Source organism: Oncorhynchus mykiss, chromosome 31 (assembly GCF_013265735.2).
Source record: "Oncorhynchus mykiss isolate Arlee chromosome 31, USDA_OmykA_1.1, whole genome shotgun sequence".
Classification (NCBI taxonomy): Eukaryota; Metazoa; Chordata; class Actinopteri; order Salmoniformes; family Salmonidae; genus Oncorhynchus; species Oncorhynchus mykiss.
In genome coordinates, this window is record NC_050571.1 from 1,330,689 (window position 1) to 1,349,759 (window position 19,071).

General features: G+C 48.4%; 1 protein-coding gene and 1 long non-coding RNA gene across 3 annotated transcripts in view; one reads left to right on the forward strand and one right to left on the reverse strand.

Annotated features, from left to right (window-relative positions):
• abcb7 (ATP-binding cassette, sub-family B (MDR/TAP), member 7) overlaps nucleotides 1–19,071 on the forward strand; it is an 84,394-nt gene that overhangs the window by 21,363 nt on the left and 43,960 nt on the right. The window contains exons 5-10 of one of the 2 annotated variants that reach the window (XM_036969596.1): nucleotides 4,177–4,309; nucleotides 6,694–6,962; nucleotides 10,550–10,638; nucleotides 11,297–11,384; nucleotides 14,192–14,366; nucleotides 17,928–18,259. In XM_036969596.1, the coding sequence (XP_036825491.1) occupies nucleotides 4,177–4,309; nucleotides 6,694–6,962; nucleotides 10,550–10,638; nucleotides 11,297–11,384; nucleotides 14,192–14,366; nucleotides 17,928–18,259 (1,086 nt within the window). The remainder of the gene's footprint in view (nucleotides 1–4,176; nucleotides 4,310–6,693; nucleotides 6,963–10,549; nucleotides 10,639–11,296; nucleotides 11,385–14,191; nucleotides 14,367–17,927; nucleotides 18,260–19,071) is intronic. The other variant, XM_036969597.1, reaches the window with a different exon arrangement.
• On the reverse strand, nucleotides 13,419–14,197 carry LOC118945978. The gene is made up of 3 exons (XR_005041134.1): nucleotides 14,171–14,197; nucleotides 13,695–13,746; nucleotides 13,419–13,453 (listed from the first exon to the last, which is right to left on the reverse strand). It is a non-coding gene; the product is annotated as an uncharacterized LOC118945978 (long non-coding RNA).

A 19,071-nucleotide genomic window follows, 5' to 3' on the forward strand; every position in this document is an offset into this window, starting at 1 on the left:
AGACTGTCAAACCAGCAGTGTTTCTCTGTCACCTTTGTGACTGACAGGCTCCTGTCCTGTCTAGAAGATAGATGCATATTGTTAATTCTAGTGCACCCTTATCGGAGTTGCCAACAACCGGATGCTTCTGGTTCTCAGGGATACAGCCATCTTCAACCGGGTGCTTCTGGTTCTCAGGGATACAGCCATCTTCAACCGGGTGCTTCTGGTTCTCAGGGATACAGCCATCTTCAACCGGGTGCTTCTGGTTCTCAGGGATACAGCCATCTTCAACCGGGTGCTTCTGGTTCTCAGGGATACAGCCGTCTTCAACCGGGTGCTTCTGGTTCTCAGGGATACAGCCGTCTTCAACCGGGTGCTTCTGGTTCTCAGGGATACAGCCGTCTTCAACCGGGTGCTTCTGGTTCTCAGGGATACAGCCATCTTCAACCGGGTGCTTCTGGTTCTCAGGGATACAGCCATCTTCAACCGGGTGCTTCTGGTTCTCAGGGATACAGCCGTCTTCAACCGGGTGCTTCTGGTTCTCAGGGATACAGCCATCTTCAACCGGGTGCTTCTGGTTCTCAGGGATACAGCCGTCTTCAACCGGGTGCTTCTGGTTCTCAGGGATACAGCCATCTTCAACCGGGTGCTTCTGGTTCTCAGGGATACAGCCATCTTCAACCGGGTGCTTCTGGTTCTCAGGGATACAGCCGTCTTCAACCGGGTGCTTCTGGTTCTCAGGGATACAGCCATCTTCAACCGGGTGCTTCTGGTTCTCAGGGATACAGCCATCTTCAACCGGGTGCTTCTGGTTCTCAGGGATACAGCCGTCTTCAACCGGGTGCTTCTGGTTCTCAGGGATACAGCCATCTTCAACCGGGTGCTTCTGGTTCTCAGGGATACAGCCATCTTCAACCGGGTGCTTCTGGTTCTCAGGGATACAGCCATCTTCAACCGGGTGCTTCTGGTTCTCAGGGATACAGCCATCTTCAACCGGGTGCTTCTGGTTCTCAGGGATACAGCCGTCTTCAACCGGGTGCTTCTGGTTCTCAGGGATACAGCCGTCTTCAACCGGGTGCTTCTGGTTCTCAGGGATACAGCCGTCTTCAACCGGGTGCTTCTGGTTCTCAGGGATACAGCCGTCTTCAACCGGGTGCTTCTGGTTCTCAGGGATACAGCCGTCTTCAACCGGGTGCTTCTGGTTCTCAGGGATACAGCCGTCTTCAACCGGGTGCTTCTGGTTCTCAGGGATACAGCCATCTTCAACCGGATGTGCCAACTTCGCTCAGGTGTTTCCTTTTATGCCTGCTACATTAGGTTAATTCTAGTGGGTCAGCAGACTTTTTTTCCTTCTGACTAGCGGCTCTAGTAACCGGCTGAAAGTTAGCCTACAATCAGCTGTATAGCCAACCTGAAAACACTGTAAACCACACGCCCTTCTGGACTGAGCTGCAGGAGAGGAAGGAAACTGCTTAGGGGTGTCACCATGAGGCCATTGGTGATTATAAAATGGCTACAGAGGTCGATGGCTGTAATGGGTGAACTGAGGATGGATCAACAACATTGTAGTGATTCCATAATAATGACCTAAACGATAGAGTGATAAGATTACAAATATTTTCCGAAACATGCACTGAGGCACTAAAGTAATACTGTACAAAACAAAATGTTGGGCCTAAATGCAAAGCCTTAACATTTGTGGAAAGTCAAACGCATCATTGAGTAACTGCCTCCTTATTTTCAAGCATGGTTATGGCTGCATGGTTATGGGTATTCTTGACATCGACAAAAGACTGGGGAGTTTTTCAGGATGAAAAGAAAGGGATGGAATTCAGCACAGGAAAAATCCTAGAGGGAAAACCTGGTTCAGTCTGCTTTCCTGGGAGACACTGGGAGATGAATTCATCTTTCAGCAGGACAATAACCTAAAACACAAGGCCATATCTACATTGGAGTTGCTTACCAAGAAGACAGTGAATGTTCGAGTGGCCAAGTGTTTTTATTTTTACTTAAATCTGCTTGAAAATCTACGTCAATACTTGACTTGAATGGTTGTCTTGCCATAATCCCCAACACCTTGAAAGAGCTTTTAAGAATTTATTTTGAATAGAATAATGGGAAAATATTGTAGAATCCAGGTGTGCAAATCTCTTATGAGAGTTAACAAAGGGGACTCCCAGCTGTAGTCGCTACCAAAGGTGTTTCCAACATGTATTTACCCAGGGAGCTGAACACTTATGACAATGAAGATGTATATTACTGTTTTCATTTCTTTTTTACTTTGACAGTGTTTTGTGTAGATCGTTGAAGAAGTGATGGGATGATGAAACAGTTGGGCGTTTGGTGGTACCGTACCGGGGCGTTGGGAGGTACCGGGGCGTTGGGAGGTACCGGGGCGTTGGGAGGTACCGGGGCGTTGGGAGGTACCGGGGCGTTGGGCGGCACCGTACCGGGGAGTTGGGCGGCACCGTATCCTCATCTGTCCTGCCATGGCCTGAGGGCACAGAGTATCCTCATCTCTCCGTCTAGACCAGATGTCTTTATCTCTACCTCAGTCTATTTCACCTGATGTCGAGATTGGCACGGTGTGTTAAACGAGGATTATCTTCAGCTTTATAATTGGAAAAGACCCCGTCCATCGTATCAGTAATCTTGTTACCAGACACTTCCTCCCAAATGCGCAAAGAGTCTGGTGGACCGACTCGTCAAACTTGTCCTTCATTAGCCAATAGAACAGCAAGGAGAAGCTCCCAGTGCATCGGCTTAATCTACTAACCAATCATCTCACACAGCTCTTTCCCCTAACCCTCCCCTATATGTGTTTTATTTCCATTTGGAGCCATGCCTCGCAGACATGTGATTTGCTTTAATTACCTAAACTTTACTCAGTAAGGTCACTCCCATATAAATTCAATGATCACTCCTACTAAGGCCAACTTTAAATTGTTATCGCAGGCTTAAATACTGTATGCAATAGCCTGGGGTGAGGTTATTTCAGCAGTAGTCATGTTTTGGCTGTTCTGTAAGGCATTTCAGTTGTCTCGGCAGCAGTGGTTAGTTCCAGGAGACCAGAGGGACAGTATTGTAAACACTCAGCCCCTATTGTCATCAGGGTTAAAGCTGGGAAATGTCACCTGTATCGTTCATTCATTGACTCCTGGGCTTTTATTGCCCGATTTTTAGAATGAGACGAGCCATCAAACAGGCAAAGACAGCATACCAGGACATGTACCCAGAATGCAAGTGTCTTCAGACATTTTCAACCTCTCCATGACCCAGTCTGTAATACCAACATGTTTCAAGCAGACCACCATAGTCCCCGTGCCCAAGAATGCCAAGGTAACATGTGCTACGGACTATCGCCCATTTACGTCCTATTGCCATGAAAGGCTGGTCATGTCTCACATCAACACCATCATCCCAGACACCCTGGACCCAGTGGTCCAATTCACATACTGCCCCTACAGATCCATAGATGACGGAATTACACTCCACACTGCCCTTTCCCACCCGGACATAAGGAACACCTATGTGAGAATGCTGTTCATTGACTACAGCTCAGCCTTCAACACCATAGTGCCTTCCAAACTCTTCAACAATGTGTAGGCAGGTAGCTTAAGATTCAAACCTTCTCAAACAGCCTAATCCATACTCTCGAAGGTGCTCCCATAATAATGTGATTTGTACCGCATACAAGGTAAGGTAATGCATTCTTCCCACACTAAGACATTACCTCGTTCCACTTCCTTTAAAAGTGTGTTTCCATATTTAGAATAAAACATCTTTCCTACGAACCATCAGGCTTGATGGAGCTGTTTTGTCCTGTAGTAATGTGGTGCCTGTGTTTCCTTTAACAATTCTCATTGAATATTTGTTTTTATATGTATGTTGATTAAAATGTTTAGGTTAGTAACCACCACCACCTGTTATATTGGGTATGTTGGACAAGTCATTCATGTAGATATAGAGGTCTATAGAGTCTGTCTGCATTCCTGATTTCTGGAACCGATAGCTTTACCTGTGGAACATTGACTTTTCCTTGTTTTACTATCCTGACTTCTCCGGTCCCCACCAGGATAGTAATACAAGCCCACACACAGCCAGCCGTATTGCACCTAGCTTCTATCATCAGAGTGGAAATTAATGATTTCACATCTCTCCCCCCCCCCCCCCCCCCCCTCCCTCGCTCTCTAGATGACCAACGTGATGGTACCCTTCATGTTTAAGTATGCTGTGGACGAGCTGAATGGACTTTCAGGTCATATGTTGAACTTGAGCGACGCCCCCAGCACCGTGGCTACCGTGGCAACTGCTGTTCTGATTGGCTGTAAGTCCCACAAAAAATGTATGTATTTGAATATCTTGGAACCCGAATATTGTCACAGTCCAGGAGTTATTATAGAATAAATCTGGGAACCATTAAACAATAAGTATATCAAACCTAGTCTCTGTGTCCCGACCTCTCTGCTGTCACTCTGTGAATAGACTAGAGGTCAGAGGTCAGGGTGTTGGTGACCAGTCCTTCCTATGAGTCCAGACTGCCTCCCTAACCCTGGCTCTGACTGCTGATGAAAACAACTAATGAACAACGGTAGCTAGCTAGACACCAGGATTGGCTTGAGGTGCTTAACGTATTTGAATTTGGCATACTGATATTCAGGTACTGGGATACCTTGAAAATCTGACGCTTTCTCAAGTTGGTACTTGAAAAGTACTTGAATTAAAAGGAGAGGAGGAGATATATATATATATGCCTTGTGAATTCCTAGGCATACTACAGAATTGTATTTCCTCATGTGTTTGGCGCTCTGGTTGCCAGGCGATACATAACTGACTGATTAGGCAAGGCGAGATCGCTCATTCCACCCACACTGCCTCCCAGCAAGGCAGATTCAACCCTGCCTGCAGGATATTGATGTTTATGAATGGTTCTGCCAGACCCATCCGGGGCTGTAGCAGAGGGTTCTGCCAGACCCATCCGGGGCTGTAGCAGAGGGTTCTGCCAGACCCATCCGGGGATGTAGCAGAGGGTTCTGCCAGACCCATCCGGGGCTGTAGCAGAGGGTTCTGCCAGACCCATCCGGGGATGTAGCAGAGGGTTCTGCCAGACCCATCCGGGGCTGTAGCAGAGGGTTCTGCCAGACCCATCCGGGGCTGTAGCAGAGGGTTCTGCCAGACCCATCCGGGGATGTAGCAGAGGGTTCTGCCAGACCCATCCGGGGATGTAGCAGAGGGTTCTGCCAGACCCATCCGGGGCTGTAGCAGAGGGTTCTGCCAGACCCATCCGGGGCCTATAGGGAGGTGGTCAGAGACGACAACAACCTCTCCCTTAATGTGAGCAAGACAAAGGAGATTATCGTGGACTACAGGAAAAGGCAAGTTGAACAGGCCCCCATTAACATTGACGAGGCTGTAGTGGAGCAGGTCGAGAGTTTCAAGTTCCTTGGTGTCCACATCACCAACAAACTAACATGGTCCAAACATACCAAGACAGTCGTGAAGAGGGCATCTCAAAACCTTTTCCCCCTCAAGAGACTGAAAAGATTTGGCATGGGTCCCCAGATCCTCAAAGTTCTACAGCTGCACCATCAAGAGCATCCTGACCGGTTGCATCACCGCCTGGTATGGCAACTGCTAGGCATCTGACCGAAAGTCTCTACAGAGGGTAGTGCGAACGGACCAGTACATCACTGGGGCCCAGCTTCCTGCCATCCAGGACCTATATAATAGGCGGGGAAAGCCCACATTTTTCTGCTACCGCTCGGCAAGCCGTACCGGAGTGCTAAGTCTTTGACCAAAAGGCTCCTCGAGCTGAACAATTAATAAAATCTCCACCGGACAATTTACATTGACCCCCCCTTTGTACATTGCTGCTACTCGCTGTTTATTATCTATGCATAGTCACTTCACCCCTACCTACATGTACAAATAACCTCAACTAACCTGTACCCCCGCACACTGACTCAGTACCGGTGCCCCCTGTATATAGCCTCGTTATTCTTATTGTGTTACTTTTTACTTTAGTGTACTTGGTAAATATTTTCTTAACCAACAGTGGACATCAAGAAGAGTTAAGAGCTTGAAAGTAAGAATTTCACGGTAAAGTCTAAACTTGTTGTATTTGGCGCATGTGACAAAGTTTGTTTTGAGAAACGACAGTCCATTACTTTAAGACATGAAGGTCAGTCAATACGGAACATTTTAAAGAACTTTGAAAGTTTCTTCAAGTCCAGTTGCGAAAACCATCAAGCGCTATGATGAAACTGGCTCTCATGAAGACAGCGACAGGAATGGAAGACCCAGAGTTACCTCTGCTATGATGAAACTGGCTCTCATGAAGACAGCGACAGGAATGGAAGACCCAGAGTTACCTCTGCTGCAGAGGATACATTTATTAGTTACCAGTCTGGCCTGGGTTGGAACTGTCTCTATTATTACATGGGCTGGCCTGGGCCGGAACAGTCTCCTCTCTCATAAATTCAGGCTAGATTTGCCAGCCATGTCCATTTTGAGCCAGACCTGGGTCCTAATAGTATTTAACCCTAATAGTATGTATTTTTTCAAGTACCTGAGGTTAACCTCTTGACTTGCCTAGTTTAATCAAATCAATGGATCTCAATTTTTGTACAAAGGTTGTCTTGACCCTCTCTCCGCTGAGCTCCGCCCCTATGTAGGCAAAGCCGTGATGAAATCCTCTTTCTCTTCTCCCAGATGGTGTGTCCCGTGCCGGTTCGGCCCTCTTCAACGAGCTGCGTAACGCCGTGTTTGGGAAGGTGGCCCAGAGTTCCATCCGGCGTATTGCCAAGAACGTGTTCCTGCACCTCCACAGCCTGGACCTGGGTTTCCACCTGTCCCGCCAGACGGGGGCGATGTCAAAGGCCATTGATAGGGGCACCAGGGGCATCTCCTTCGTCCTCTCTGCCATTGTCTTCAACCTGGGACCCACTGTTTTTGAGATGGGGCTGGTCTCTGCTATCCTGGTGGGTAAAGTCCCCCTGCCTCCATATATCAATACTATCATGAACATTAGTGTGTTAGTTTGACAGGAGAGTAGGAGCATATATCACTGTACCGACACTGCCCCCGAGTACCAACACTGTACCAACACTGCCCCTGAGTACCGACACTGCCCCTGAGTACCGACACTGCCCCTGAGTACCGACACTGCCCCTGAGTACCGACACTGCCCCTGAGTACCGACACTGCCCCTGAGTACCGACACTGCCCCTGAGTACTGCCCCTGAGTACTGCCCCTGAGTACCGACACTGCCCCTGAGTACCGACACTGCCCCTGAGTACCGACACTGCCCCTGAGTACCGACACTGTACCGACACTGCCCCTGAGTACCGACACTGCCCCTGAGTACCGACACTGTACCGACACTGCCCCTGAGTACCGACACTGCCCCTGAGTACCGACACTGTACCAACACTGGCCCTGAGTACCGACACTGTACCGACACTGCCCCTGTGTACCAACACTGCCCCTGAGTACCGACACTGTACCGACACTGCCCCTGAGTAACGACACTGTACCGACACTGCACCTGACTACCGACACTGTACCGACACTGCCCTTGACTACCGACACTGTACCGACACTGCCCCTGAGTACCGACACTGTACCGACACTGCCCCTGAGTACCGACACTGTACCGACACTGCCCCTGAGTACCGACACTGTACCGACACTGCCCCTGAGTACCGACACTGTACCGACACTGCCCCTGAGTACCGACACTGTACCGACACTGCCCCTGAGTACCGACACTGCCCCTGAGTACCGACACTGTACCGACACTGCCCCTGAGTACCGACACTGTACCGACACTGCCCCTGAGTACCGACACTGTACCGACACTGCCCCTGAGTACCGTCACTGTACCGACACTGCCCCTGAGTACCGTCACTGTACCGACACTGCCCCTGAGTACCGTCACTGTACCGACACTGCCCCTGAGTGAGTACCGTCACTGTACCGACACTGCCCCTGAGTGAGTACCGTCACTGTACCGACACTGCCCCTGAGTGAGTACCGTCACTGTACCGACACTGCCCCTGAGTGAGTACCGTCACTGTACCGACACTGCCCCTGAGTGAGTACCGTCACTGTACCGACACTGCCCCTGAGTGAGTACCGTCACTGTACCGACACTGTACCGACACTGTACCGACACTGTACCGACACTGCCCCTGAGTGAGTACCGACACTGTACCGACACTGCCCCTGAGTGAGTACCGACACTGTACCGACACTGCCCCTGAGTGAGTACCGACACTGTACCAGCCCTAACCCTGTACTGTAGTCTTATACGGGGTATAATCTTAACTTGGACGTGCTCAAATGTAACAATGTCCTTTACCCAAATCTTTAATTCCGTCCATCCTCGACCCCAAGACTTGGGGGTCGAGGGTTGCCTAGTGGTTAGAGCGTTGGACTAGTAACCGAAAGCTTGCAAGTTGAAATCCCCGAGCTGACAAGGTACAAATCTGTCGTTCTGCCCCTGAACAGGCAGTTAACCCACTGTTCCCAGTCCGTCATTGAAAATAAGAATTTGTTCAAAACTGATTTGCCTAGTTAAATAAAGGTGAAATAAACACTATGATTCCCTAGTTGATCCTGCGTTTTGACTCCCTAGTTGATCCTGCGTTTTGACTCCCTAGTTGATCCTGCCCTGTGTTTTGACTCCCTAGTTGATCCTGCCCTGCGTTTTGACTCCCTAGTTGATCCTGCCCTGCGTTTTGACTCTCTAGTTGATCCTGCCAGAGGTATCTGTTATTTTTTGCATTGGATGCGTCTCAATATACCACATCGACTTGTCGACTTCTGCATCTGGTGTAAGGTGTCCGGGCTAGAGCAGGGTTTGTCAGATTATCCCCAATTTGGTCTTCTCACGTCTCTGGAGTGGTTTGGGTGACTCTCAGGAACACGATGGTGTTCTCCGTTTTGTTCTACAACCCACCACAAGCGTCTTGGGTCTCGTCTGAAGTCGGTACAGCTGATCTGCCAACTTCTGTCTGAACAGTTTGGGCTACACTGACGTGGTTTTGATCTAGGATGCCCACAGGCCTCACAAGACTCATCTGAAGGTCCCCAGGTACCAGGTAAACATTTCTATGGAAGTCCACCACATGACCAAAAGTATGTGGACACCTGCTTGTCCAACATCTTATTCCAAAATCATGGGCATTAATATGGAGTTGGTCCCCCTTTGCAGCTGTAACAGCCTCCACTCTTCTGGGAAGACTTTTTACTAGATGTTGGAACATTGATGCAGAGACTTGCTTCCATTCAGCCACAAGACCATTAGTAAGGTCAGGGCACTGATGTTGGGATTGTTGGATTAGGCCTGGCTCGCATTCGGCGTTCCAATTCATCCCAAAGGTGTTCATTGGGGTTGAGGTCAGGGTTCTGTGCAGCCAAGTCAAGTTCTTCCACACCAATCTAGACAAACTATTTCTGTATGGACCTCTTTGTGCACGGTGGCATTGTCATGCTGAAACATGAAAAGGCCCCCAACTGTTGCCGCAAAGTTGGAAGCACAATTGTCTAGAATGTTATTGTATGCTGTTGTGTTAAGATGTTCCTTCACTGGAACTAAGGGGCCTAGTCCCATCCATGAAAAACATCCCCAGACCATTATTCCTCATCCACCAAACTTTACAGTTGGCACGATGCATTGCGGCAGGTAGTGTTCTTCTGGCATCCGCCAAACCGAGATTTGTCCGTCAGAATGCCAGATGGTGAAGCGTGATTCTTCACTCCAGAGTTTAATGGCGGCGAGCTTCACACACCGCCATTTTATCCATGACAGTTTGAATGCACAGAGACACCGTGACAAGATCCTTAGGCCCATTGTCGTATGACATCTCCTTTGTGTTGAGTTGATCAGGCTGTGGATTGTGGCCTGTGGAATGTTGTCCCATTCCTCTTCGATGGCTGTGTTGTTGGATATTGCCGGGAACTGGAACGTACTCGAGGACAGTTTTATCTTCCAGGAATTGTGTACAGATCTTTGCTACATCGGGCCTCCTCAGGATCTCGTCTGTTCAAAGTTGATATCAGCAAACCGCTCGCCCACACTACACCAGACATGTGGTCTGCCATCTGCCCGGTACAGTCGGTTAGGAAGTCGGTCACGACGCCGAACTGCAGTCGGGTCAAGATCCTGGTGAGGACGACGAGCACGCAGATGAGCTTAACTGACACTGTTTCTGACAGTTTGTGCAAATCCACAGTTTAGGGAGCAGAGTGAACAGTCTATGGGTTAGGTGGCTGGAGTCTTTATATTATATTAGTGTTATCTACCTGGTGAGACTAATGGCTCGTCTTGTTTTTCTCCTGATGTTCTAGCTTGGTAATGTCTTTATATTATAATAGTGTTATCTACCTGGTGAGACTAATCTTGTTTTTCTCCTGATGTTCTGCTCTGTTCTAGCTATAGTCATACGTTGTAATGATAGCTTGGTAATGTCTTTATCCAGCTCCAGTTTTGTCTTTCTCCCTCTTTACTCAGCATTATGCTTTCTTCTTTTCTACAATATTAACATGTCTCTCTCTCCTCAGTATTATAAATGCGGGGTGGAATTTGCTGCGGTGACTCTGGGTACTCTGGGAGCGTATACAGCCTTCACCATTGCTGTCACACAGTGGAGGTACAGTCCACTAGGTTGTTGTTGTTGTTGACAGATGGCCTTCACCGTAGCTAACCGTTTGGTGTTCATTGTACTAGGTAAATACAGTGCCTTCAGAAAGTATTCAGACCCATTTACATTTTCCACATTTTGATATGTTACAGCCTTATTCCAAATTAGATGAGGATTTCAAGACTGTTGGAAAAGCCTTCCAGGTGAAGCTGGTTGAGAGAATGCTACTTCGAAAAATCTGAAATTATATTTTCATTTGTTTAACAACTTTTTTGGTTACTACATGATTCCATATGTGTTATTTCATAGTTTTGATGTCTTCACTATTATTCTACATTGTAGAAAGTAGTAAAAATAAAGAAAAAACCCTTGAATGAGTAGGTGTGTCCAGACTGTTGACTGGTACTGTAAATGTAATATTTCAGTTTATTTTTATACATTTGTAAAAAATTCTAAACTTTTGCTTTGACATCATGGGGTGTTGTGTTCAACATTGATGAGGAAAAAAGGCTGTAACGTAACTAAATGGAAAAGTGGTCTGAATACTGACCGAATGCTCTGAATGTGGTTGGCCTAGCTATAGCTAGCAGTTTAGAAAAGCTGAAGCTACCTTTTCCTGTGAAATCTTCCCAGCTGTGTACCCCTTGTCGTCCATCTTGTTCTCTAGGACTCGGTTCAGGATAGAGATGAACAAGGCAGACAACGAGGCAGGAAACGCTGCTATTGACTCTTTACTCAACTATGAGACCGTTAAGGTGAGACCGTTTCTCTCTCCACCTCTCTGCTCTCTCCTTCTCCACCTTCCTTCTCCGCCTTAATCGTCTGCTGCTCAGTCACATGGACAGATATTCATGTTATTTGGAGGAATTAATCCAGCCCCCCACCCCCCCGCCCAGACATCCACAATAGCCCCCCCCTCCCCAGTCATCTGCAATACCCCCCCCCCCCCCTCTGCCCGGACTTCCACAATAACCCCCCCCCCCCCCCTCTGCCCGGACTTCCACACAGACATCCGCAATAACCCCCCCCCCCCCCCCCCCCTCCCTGCCCAGTCATCTGCAATACCCCCCCCCGCCCAGCCATCCGCAATAACCCCCCCCCCGCCCAGACATCTGCAAACCCCCCCCCCGCCCAGACATCTGCAAACCCCCCCCGCCCAGACATCTGCAAACCCCCCCCCGCCCAGACATCTGCAAACCCCCCCCCCCCCCCCCCTGCCCAGACATCCACAATACCCCCCCCCTCCCTGCCCAGTCATCTGCAATACCCCCCCCCCCGCCCAGACATCCGCAATAACCCCCCCCGCCCAGACATCTGCAAACCCCCCCCCACCCAGACATCTGCAAACCCCCCCCCACCCAGACATCTGCAAACCCCCCCCCCGCCCAGACATCTGCAAACCCCCCCCCCCGCCCAGACATCCGCAATACCCCCCCCCCCCCCCCCCCCTCTGCCCGGACTGCCACAATAACCCCCCCCCCGCCCAGACATCTGCAATACCCCCCCCGCCCAGACATCCGCAATAACCCCCCCCCCCCCCCTCTGCCCGGACTTCCACAATAACCCCCCCCCCCCGCCCAGACATCTGTCTGACCTCACCTTACCTGACCTGACCTGTCTGTCTTCATTCTCTATTACACAGTACTGTCTGACCTCACCTTACCTGACCTCACCTCACCTGATCTCACCTGACCTCATCTTACCTGACCTCATCTTACCTGATCTCACCTTACCTGACCTGACCTGACCTCACCTTACCTGACCTTACCTGACCTCACCTGACCTTACCTTACCTGACCTCACCTGACCTTACCTGACCTCACCTGACCTTACCTGATCTCACCTGACCTTACCTTACCTTTCCTGACCTCACCTGACCTGACCTCATCTTACCTGATCTCACCTGATCTCACCTGACCTGACCTTACCTGATCTCACCTTACCTGACTTCACCTTACCTGATCTCACCTGACCTTACCTGAACTTACCTGACCTGTCCTTACCTGACCTCACCTTACCTGACCTTACCTGACCTGACCTGACCTCACCTTACCTGACCTCACCTGACCTTACCTGATCTCACCTGACCTTACCTTTCCTGACCTCACTTGACCTTACCTGACCTCACTTGACCTTACCTGATCTCACCTGACCTTACCTTTCCTGACCTCACCTGACCTCACCTTACCTGATCTCACCTGACCTTACCTGACCTTACCTGACCTTACCTGACCTCACTTGATCTTACCTGATCTAACCTGACCTCACCTTATCTGATCTCACCTGACCTGATCTCACCTGACCTCACTTGACCTTACCTGATCTCACCTGAACTCACCTTATCTGATCTCACCTGACCTGACCTCACCTTACCTCCCTCTATCTCTGTTCCAGTATTCTACTACACAATACTGTCTGACCTCACCTTACCTCCCTCTCTCTCTGTTCCAGTATTCTACTACACAATACTGTCTGACCCCACCTTACCTCCCTCTCTCTCTGTTCCAGTATTCTACTACACGATACTGTCTGACCTCACCTTACCTCCCTCTCTCTCTGTTCCAGTATTCTACTACACGATACTGTCTGACCTCACCTTACCTCCCTCTCTCTCTGTTCCAGTATTCTACTACACGATACTGTCTGACCTCACCTTACCTCCCTCTCTCTCTGTTCCAGTATTCTACTACACGATACTGTCTGACCTCACCTTACCTCCCTCTCTCTCTGTTCCAGTATTCTACTACACGATACTGTCTGACCTCACCTTACCTCCCTCTCTCTCTGTTCCAGTATTCTACTACACAATACTGTCTGACCTCACCTTACCTCCCTCTCTCTCTGTTCCAGTATTCTACTACACGATACTGTCTGACTTCACCTTACCTCCCTCTCTCTGTGTTCCAGTATTCTACTACACGATACTGTCTGACCTCACCTTACCTCCCTCTCTCTGTTCCAGTATTCTACTACACGATACTGTCTGACCTCACCTTACCTCCCTCTCTCTCTGTTCCAGTATTCTACTACACGATACTGTCTGACCTCACCTGATCTTACCTTACCTCCCTCTCTCTCTGTTCCAGTATTCTACTACACGATACTGTCTGACCTCACCTGATCTTACCTTACCTCCCTCTCTCTCTGTTCCAGTATTCTACTACACGATACTGTCTGACCTCACCTGATCTTACCTTACCTCCCTCTCTCTCTGTTCCAGTATTCTACTACACGATACTGTCTGACCTCACCTTACCTCCCTCTCTCTCTGTTCCAGTATTCTACTACACAATACTGTCTGACCTCACCTTACCTCCCTCTCTCTCTGTTCCAGTATTCTACTACACAATACTGTCTGACCTCACCTTACCTCCCTCTCTCTCTGTTCCAGTATTCTACTACACAATACTGTCTGACCTCACCTTACCTCCCTCTCTCTCTGTTCCAGTATTCTACTACACAATACTGTCTGACCTCACCTTACCTCCCTCTCTCTCTGTTCCAGTATTCTACTACACGATACTGTCTGACCTCACCTTACCTCCCTCTCTCTCTGTTCCAGTATTTCAACAATGAGAAGTATGAAGCAGAGAAGTATGATGGTTATCTGAAGAGCTACGAGTCCTCCTCCCTGAAGACCACCTATACCCTGGCCATGCTCAACTTTGGACAGAGTGTCATCTTTAGTGTGGGCCTAACTGGTATCATGGTACTAGCTAGCAAGGGGATCATGACAGGTCAGTCTACCCCTACAGCCTAACTAACCCGAATCCCTACACCCTAACTAACCCGAACCCCTACACCCTAACTAACCCGAACCCCTACACCCTAACTAACCCAAACTAACCCTAACCCCTACACCCTAACTAACCCGAACCCCTACACCCTAACTAACCCAAACTAACCCTAACCCCTACACCCGAACCCTTACACCCTAACTAACCCGAATCCCTACACCCTAACTAACCCGAATCCCTACACCCTAACTAACCCCTACACCCTAACTAACCTTAACTACTACACCCTAACCCCTACACCCTAACTAACCCTTACACCCCTAACCCCTACACCCTAACTAACTGCTAAACCCTATCCCCTACACCCTAACCCCTACACCCTAACTAACCCCTAAACCCTATCCCCTACACCCTAACCCCTTCACCCTAACTAACCCCTACACCCTAACCCCTACACGCTAACCCCTACACCCTACCTAACCCCTACACCCTAACTAACCCTAACCCCTACACCCTAACTAACCCCTATACCCTAACTAACCCTAACCCATACACCCTAACTAACCCTAACCCCTACACCCTAACTAACCCCTACACCCTAACTAAACCTAACCCATACACCCTAACTATCCCCTACACCCTAACTAACCCTAACCCCTACACCCTAACTAAACCCTACACCGTAACTAACCCTAACCCCTACACCCTAACTAACCCTAACCCCTACACCCTAACTAACCCTAACCCCTACACTCTAACTAAACCCTACACCGTAACTAACCCTAACCCCTACACCCTAACTAACCCTAACCCCTACACCCTAACTAACCCTAACCCCTACACCCTAACTAAACCTAACCCCTACACCGTAACTAAACCTAACCCCTACACCCTAACTAACCCCTACACCCTAACTAAACCCTACACCGTAACTAAACCTAACCCCTACACCGTAACTAACCCTAACCCCTACACCCTAACTAACCCTAACCCCTACACCCTAACTAACCCTAACCCCTACACCCTAACTAAACCTAACCCCTACACCCTAACTAACCCCTACACCCTAACTAACCCCTACACCCTAACTAAACCTAACCCCTACACCGTAACTAACCCTAACCCCTACACCCTAACTAACCCTAACCCCTACACCCTAACTAAACCTAACCCCTACACCATAACTAAACCTAACCCCTACACCCTAACTAAACCCTACACCGTAACTAAACCTAACCCCTACACCGTAACTAACCCTAACCCCTACACCCTAACTAACCCTAACCCCTACACCCTAACTAACCCTAACCCCTACACCCTAACTAAACCTAACCCCTACACCCTAACTAACCCCTACACCCTAACTAACCCCTACACCCTAACTAAACCTAACCCCTACACCGTAACTAACCCTAACCCCTACACCCTAACTAACCCTAACCCCTACACCCTAACTAACCCTAACCCCTACACCCTAACTAACCCTAACCCCTACACCCTAACTAACCCTAACCCCTACACCCTAACTAACCCTAACCCCTACACCCTAACTAACCCTAACCCCTACACCCTAACTAACCCTAACCCCTACACCCTAACTAAACCTAACCCCTACACCGTAACTAACCCTAACCCCTACACCGTAACTAACCCTAACCCCTACACCCTAACTAACCCCTACACCCTAACTAACCCCTACACCCTAACTAACCCCTACACCGTAACTAACCCTAACCACTACACCGTAACTAACCCTAACCCCTACACCCTAACTAACCCTAACCCCTACACCCTAACTAACCCTAACCCCTACACCCTAACTAACCCTACACCGTAACTAACCCTAACCACTACACCCTAAATAACCCTAACCCCTACACCCTAACTAACCCTAACCCCTACACCCTAACTAACCCCTACACCCTAACTAAACCTAACCCATACACCCTAACTATCCCCTACACCCTAACTAACCCTAACTAACCCTAACCCCTACACCCTAACTAACCCTAACCCCTACACCCTAACTAACCCTACACTGTAACTAACCCTAACCCCTACACCCTAACTGACCCCTACACCCTAACTAAACCTAACCCATACACCCTAACTATCCCCTACACCCTAAATAACCCTAACCCCTACACCGTAACTAACCCTAACCCCTACACCCTAACTAACCCTAACCCCTACACCCTAACTAACCCTAACCCCTACACCCTAACTAAACCTAACCCCTACACTCTAACTAACCCCTACACCCTAACTAACCCCTACACCCTAACTAAACCTAACCCCTACACCGTAACTAACCCTAACCCCTACACCCTAACTAACCCTAAACCCTACACCCTAACTAACCCTAACCCCTACACCCTAACTAACCCTAACCCCTACACCCTAACTAACCCTAACCCCTACACCCTAACTAAACCTAACCCCTACACCGTAACTAACCCTAACCCCTACACCGTAACTAACCCTAACCCCTACACCCTAACTAACCCTAACCCCTACACCCTAACTAACCCCTACACCCTAACTAACCCCTACACCGTAACTAACCCTAACCACTACACCGTAACTAACCCTAACCCCTACACCCTAACTAACCCTAACCCCTACACCCTAACTAACCCTAACCCCTACACCCTAACTAACCCTACACCGTAACTAACCCCTACACCCTAACTAAACCTAACCCATACACCCTAACTATCCCCTACACCCTAAATAACCCTAACCCCTACACCCTAACTAACCCTAACCCCTACACCCTAACTAACCCCTACACCCTAACTAAACCTAACCCATACACCCTAACTATCCCCTACACCCTAACTAACCCTAACTAACCCTAACCCCTACACCCTAACTAACCCTAACCCCTACACCCTAACTAACCCTACACTGTAACTAACCCTAACCCCTACACCCTAACTGACCCCTACACCCTAACTAAACCTAACCCATACACCCTAACTATCCCCTACACCCTAAATAACCCTAACCCCTACACCCTAACTAACCCTAACCCCTACACCCTAACTAACCCCTACACCCTAACTAACCCCTACACCCTAACTAAACCTAACCCATACACCCTAACTATCCCCTACACCCTAACTAACCCTAACCCCTACACCCTAACTAACCCTACACTGTAACTAACCCTAACCCCTACACCCTAACTGACCCCTACACCCTAACTAAACCTAACCCATACACCCTAACTATCCCCTACACCCTAAATAACCCTAACCCCTACACCCTAACTAACCCCTACACCCTAACTAACCCCTACACCCTAACTAACCCTAGTCCTACCAAGGGCATCATGACAGGTGAGGAGAGGGTCCAGAAATAGAATGTTGAGAACCCTTTCCAAATCAATTGACATTACAAAATCAACATTCCATTCCTGCAGATTCCTCTTTTAATCAGTTGTGGATGTTTGACAGTGTGTTGTTGAAGGCTCTATGACAGTAGGAGACCTGGTGATGGTGAATGGTCTGCTGTTTCAGCTCTCTCTGTCTCTTAACTTCCTGTTGTTGTTGACAGGCTCTATGACAGTAGGAGACCTGGTGATGGTGAATGGTCTGCTGTTCCAGCTCTCTCTGTCTCTTAACTTCCTGTTGTTGTTGACAGGCTCTATGACAGTAGGAGACCTGGTGATGGTGAATGGTCTGCTGTTCCAGCTCTCTCTGTCTCTTAACTTCCTGTTGTTGTTGACAGGCTCTATGACAGTAGGAGACCTGGTGATGGTGAATGGTCTGCTGTTCCAGCTCTCTCTGCCTCTTAACTTCCTGGGCACCGTGTACAGAGAGACACGCCAGGCCCTCATCGACATGAATACACTCTTCACACTGCTCAGTGTTGACACCAAGATTAAGGTAACACACAACAAGATCAAGGTAACACAAGGTTTCCTAAGGGTTAGGTTCTCCAGTTCTAGAACACTGTAATTACTGACTAGCTGCACACAGTGTTCCTAAAGGTTCTATACTTATAGTCCAGTTCTAGAACACTGTAATTACTGACTAGCTGTACACAGTATTCCTAAAGGTTCTATACTTATAGTCCAGTTCTAGAACACTGTAATTACTGACTAGCTGCACACAGTGTTCCTAAAGGTTCTATACTTATAGTCCAGTTCTAGAACACTGTAATTACTGACTAGCTGTACACAGTATTCCTAAAGGTTCTATACTTATAGTCCAGTTCTAGAACACTGTAATTACTGACTAGCTGCACACAGTGTTCCTAAAGGTTCTATACTTATAGTCCAGTTCTAGAACACTGTAATTACTGACTAGCTGTACACAGTATTCCTAAAGGTTCTATACTTATAGTCCAGTTCTAGAACACTGTAATTACTGACTAGCTGCACACAGTGTTCCTAAAGGTTCTATACTTATAGTCCAGTTCTAGAACACTGTAATTACTGACTAGCTGTACACAGTATTCCTAAAGGTTCTATACTTATAGTCCAGTTCTAGAACACTGTAATTACTGACTAGCTGCACACAGTATTCCTAAAGGTTCTATACTTATAGTCCAGTTCTAGAACACTGTAATTACTGACTAGCTGTACACAGTATTCCTAAAGGTTCTATACTTATAGTCCAGTTCTAGAACACTGTAATTACTGACTAGCTGTACACAGTATTCCTAAAGGTTCTATACTTATAGTCCAGTTCTAGAA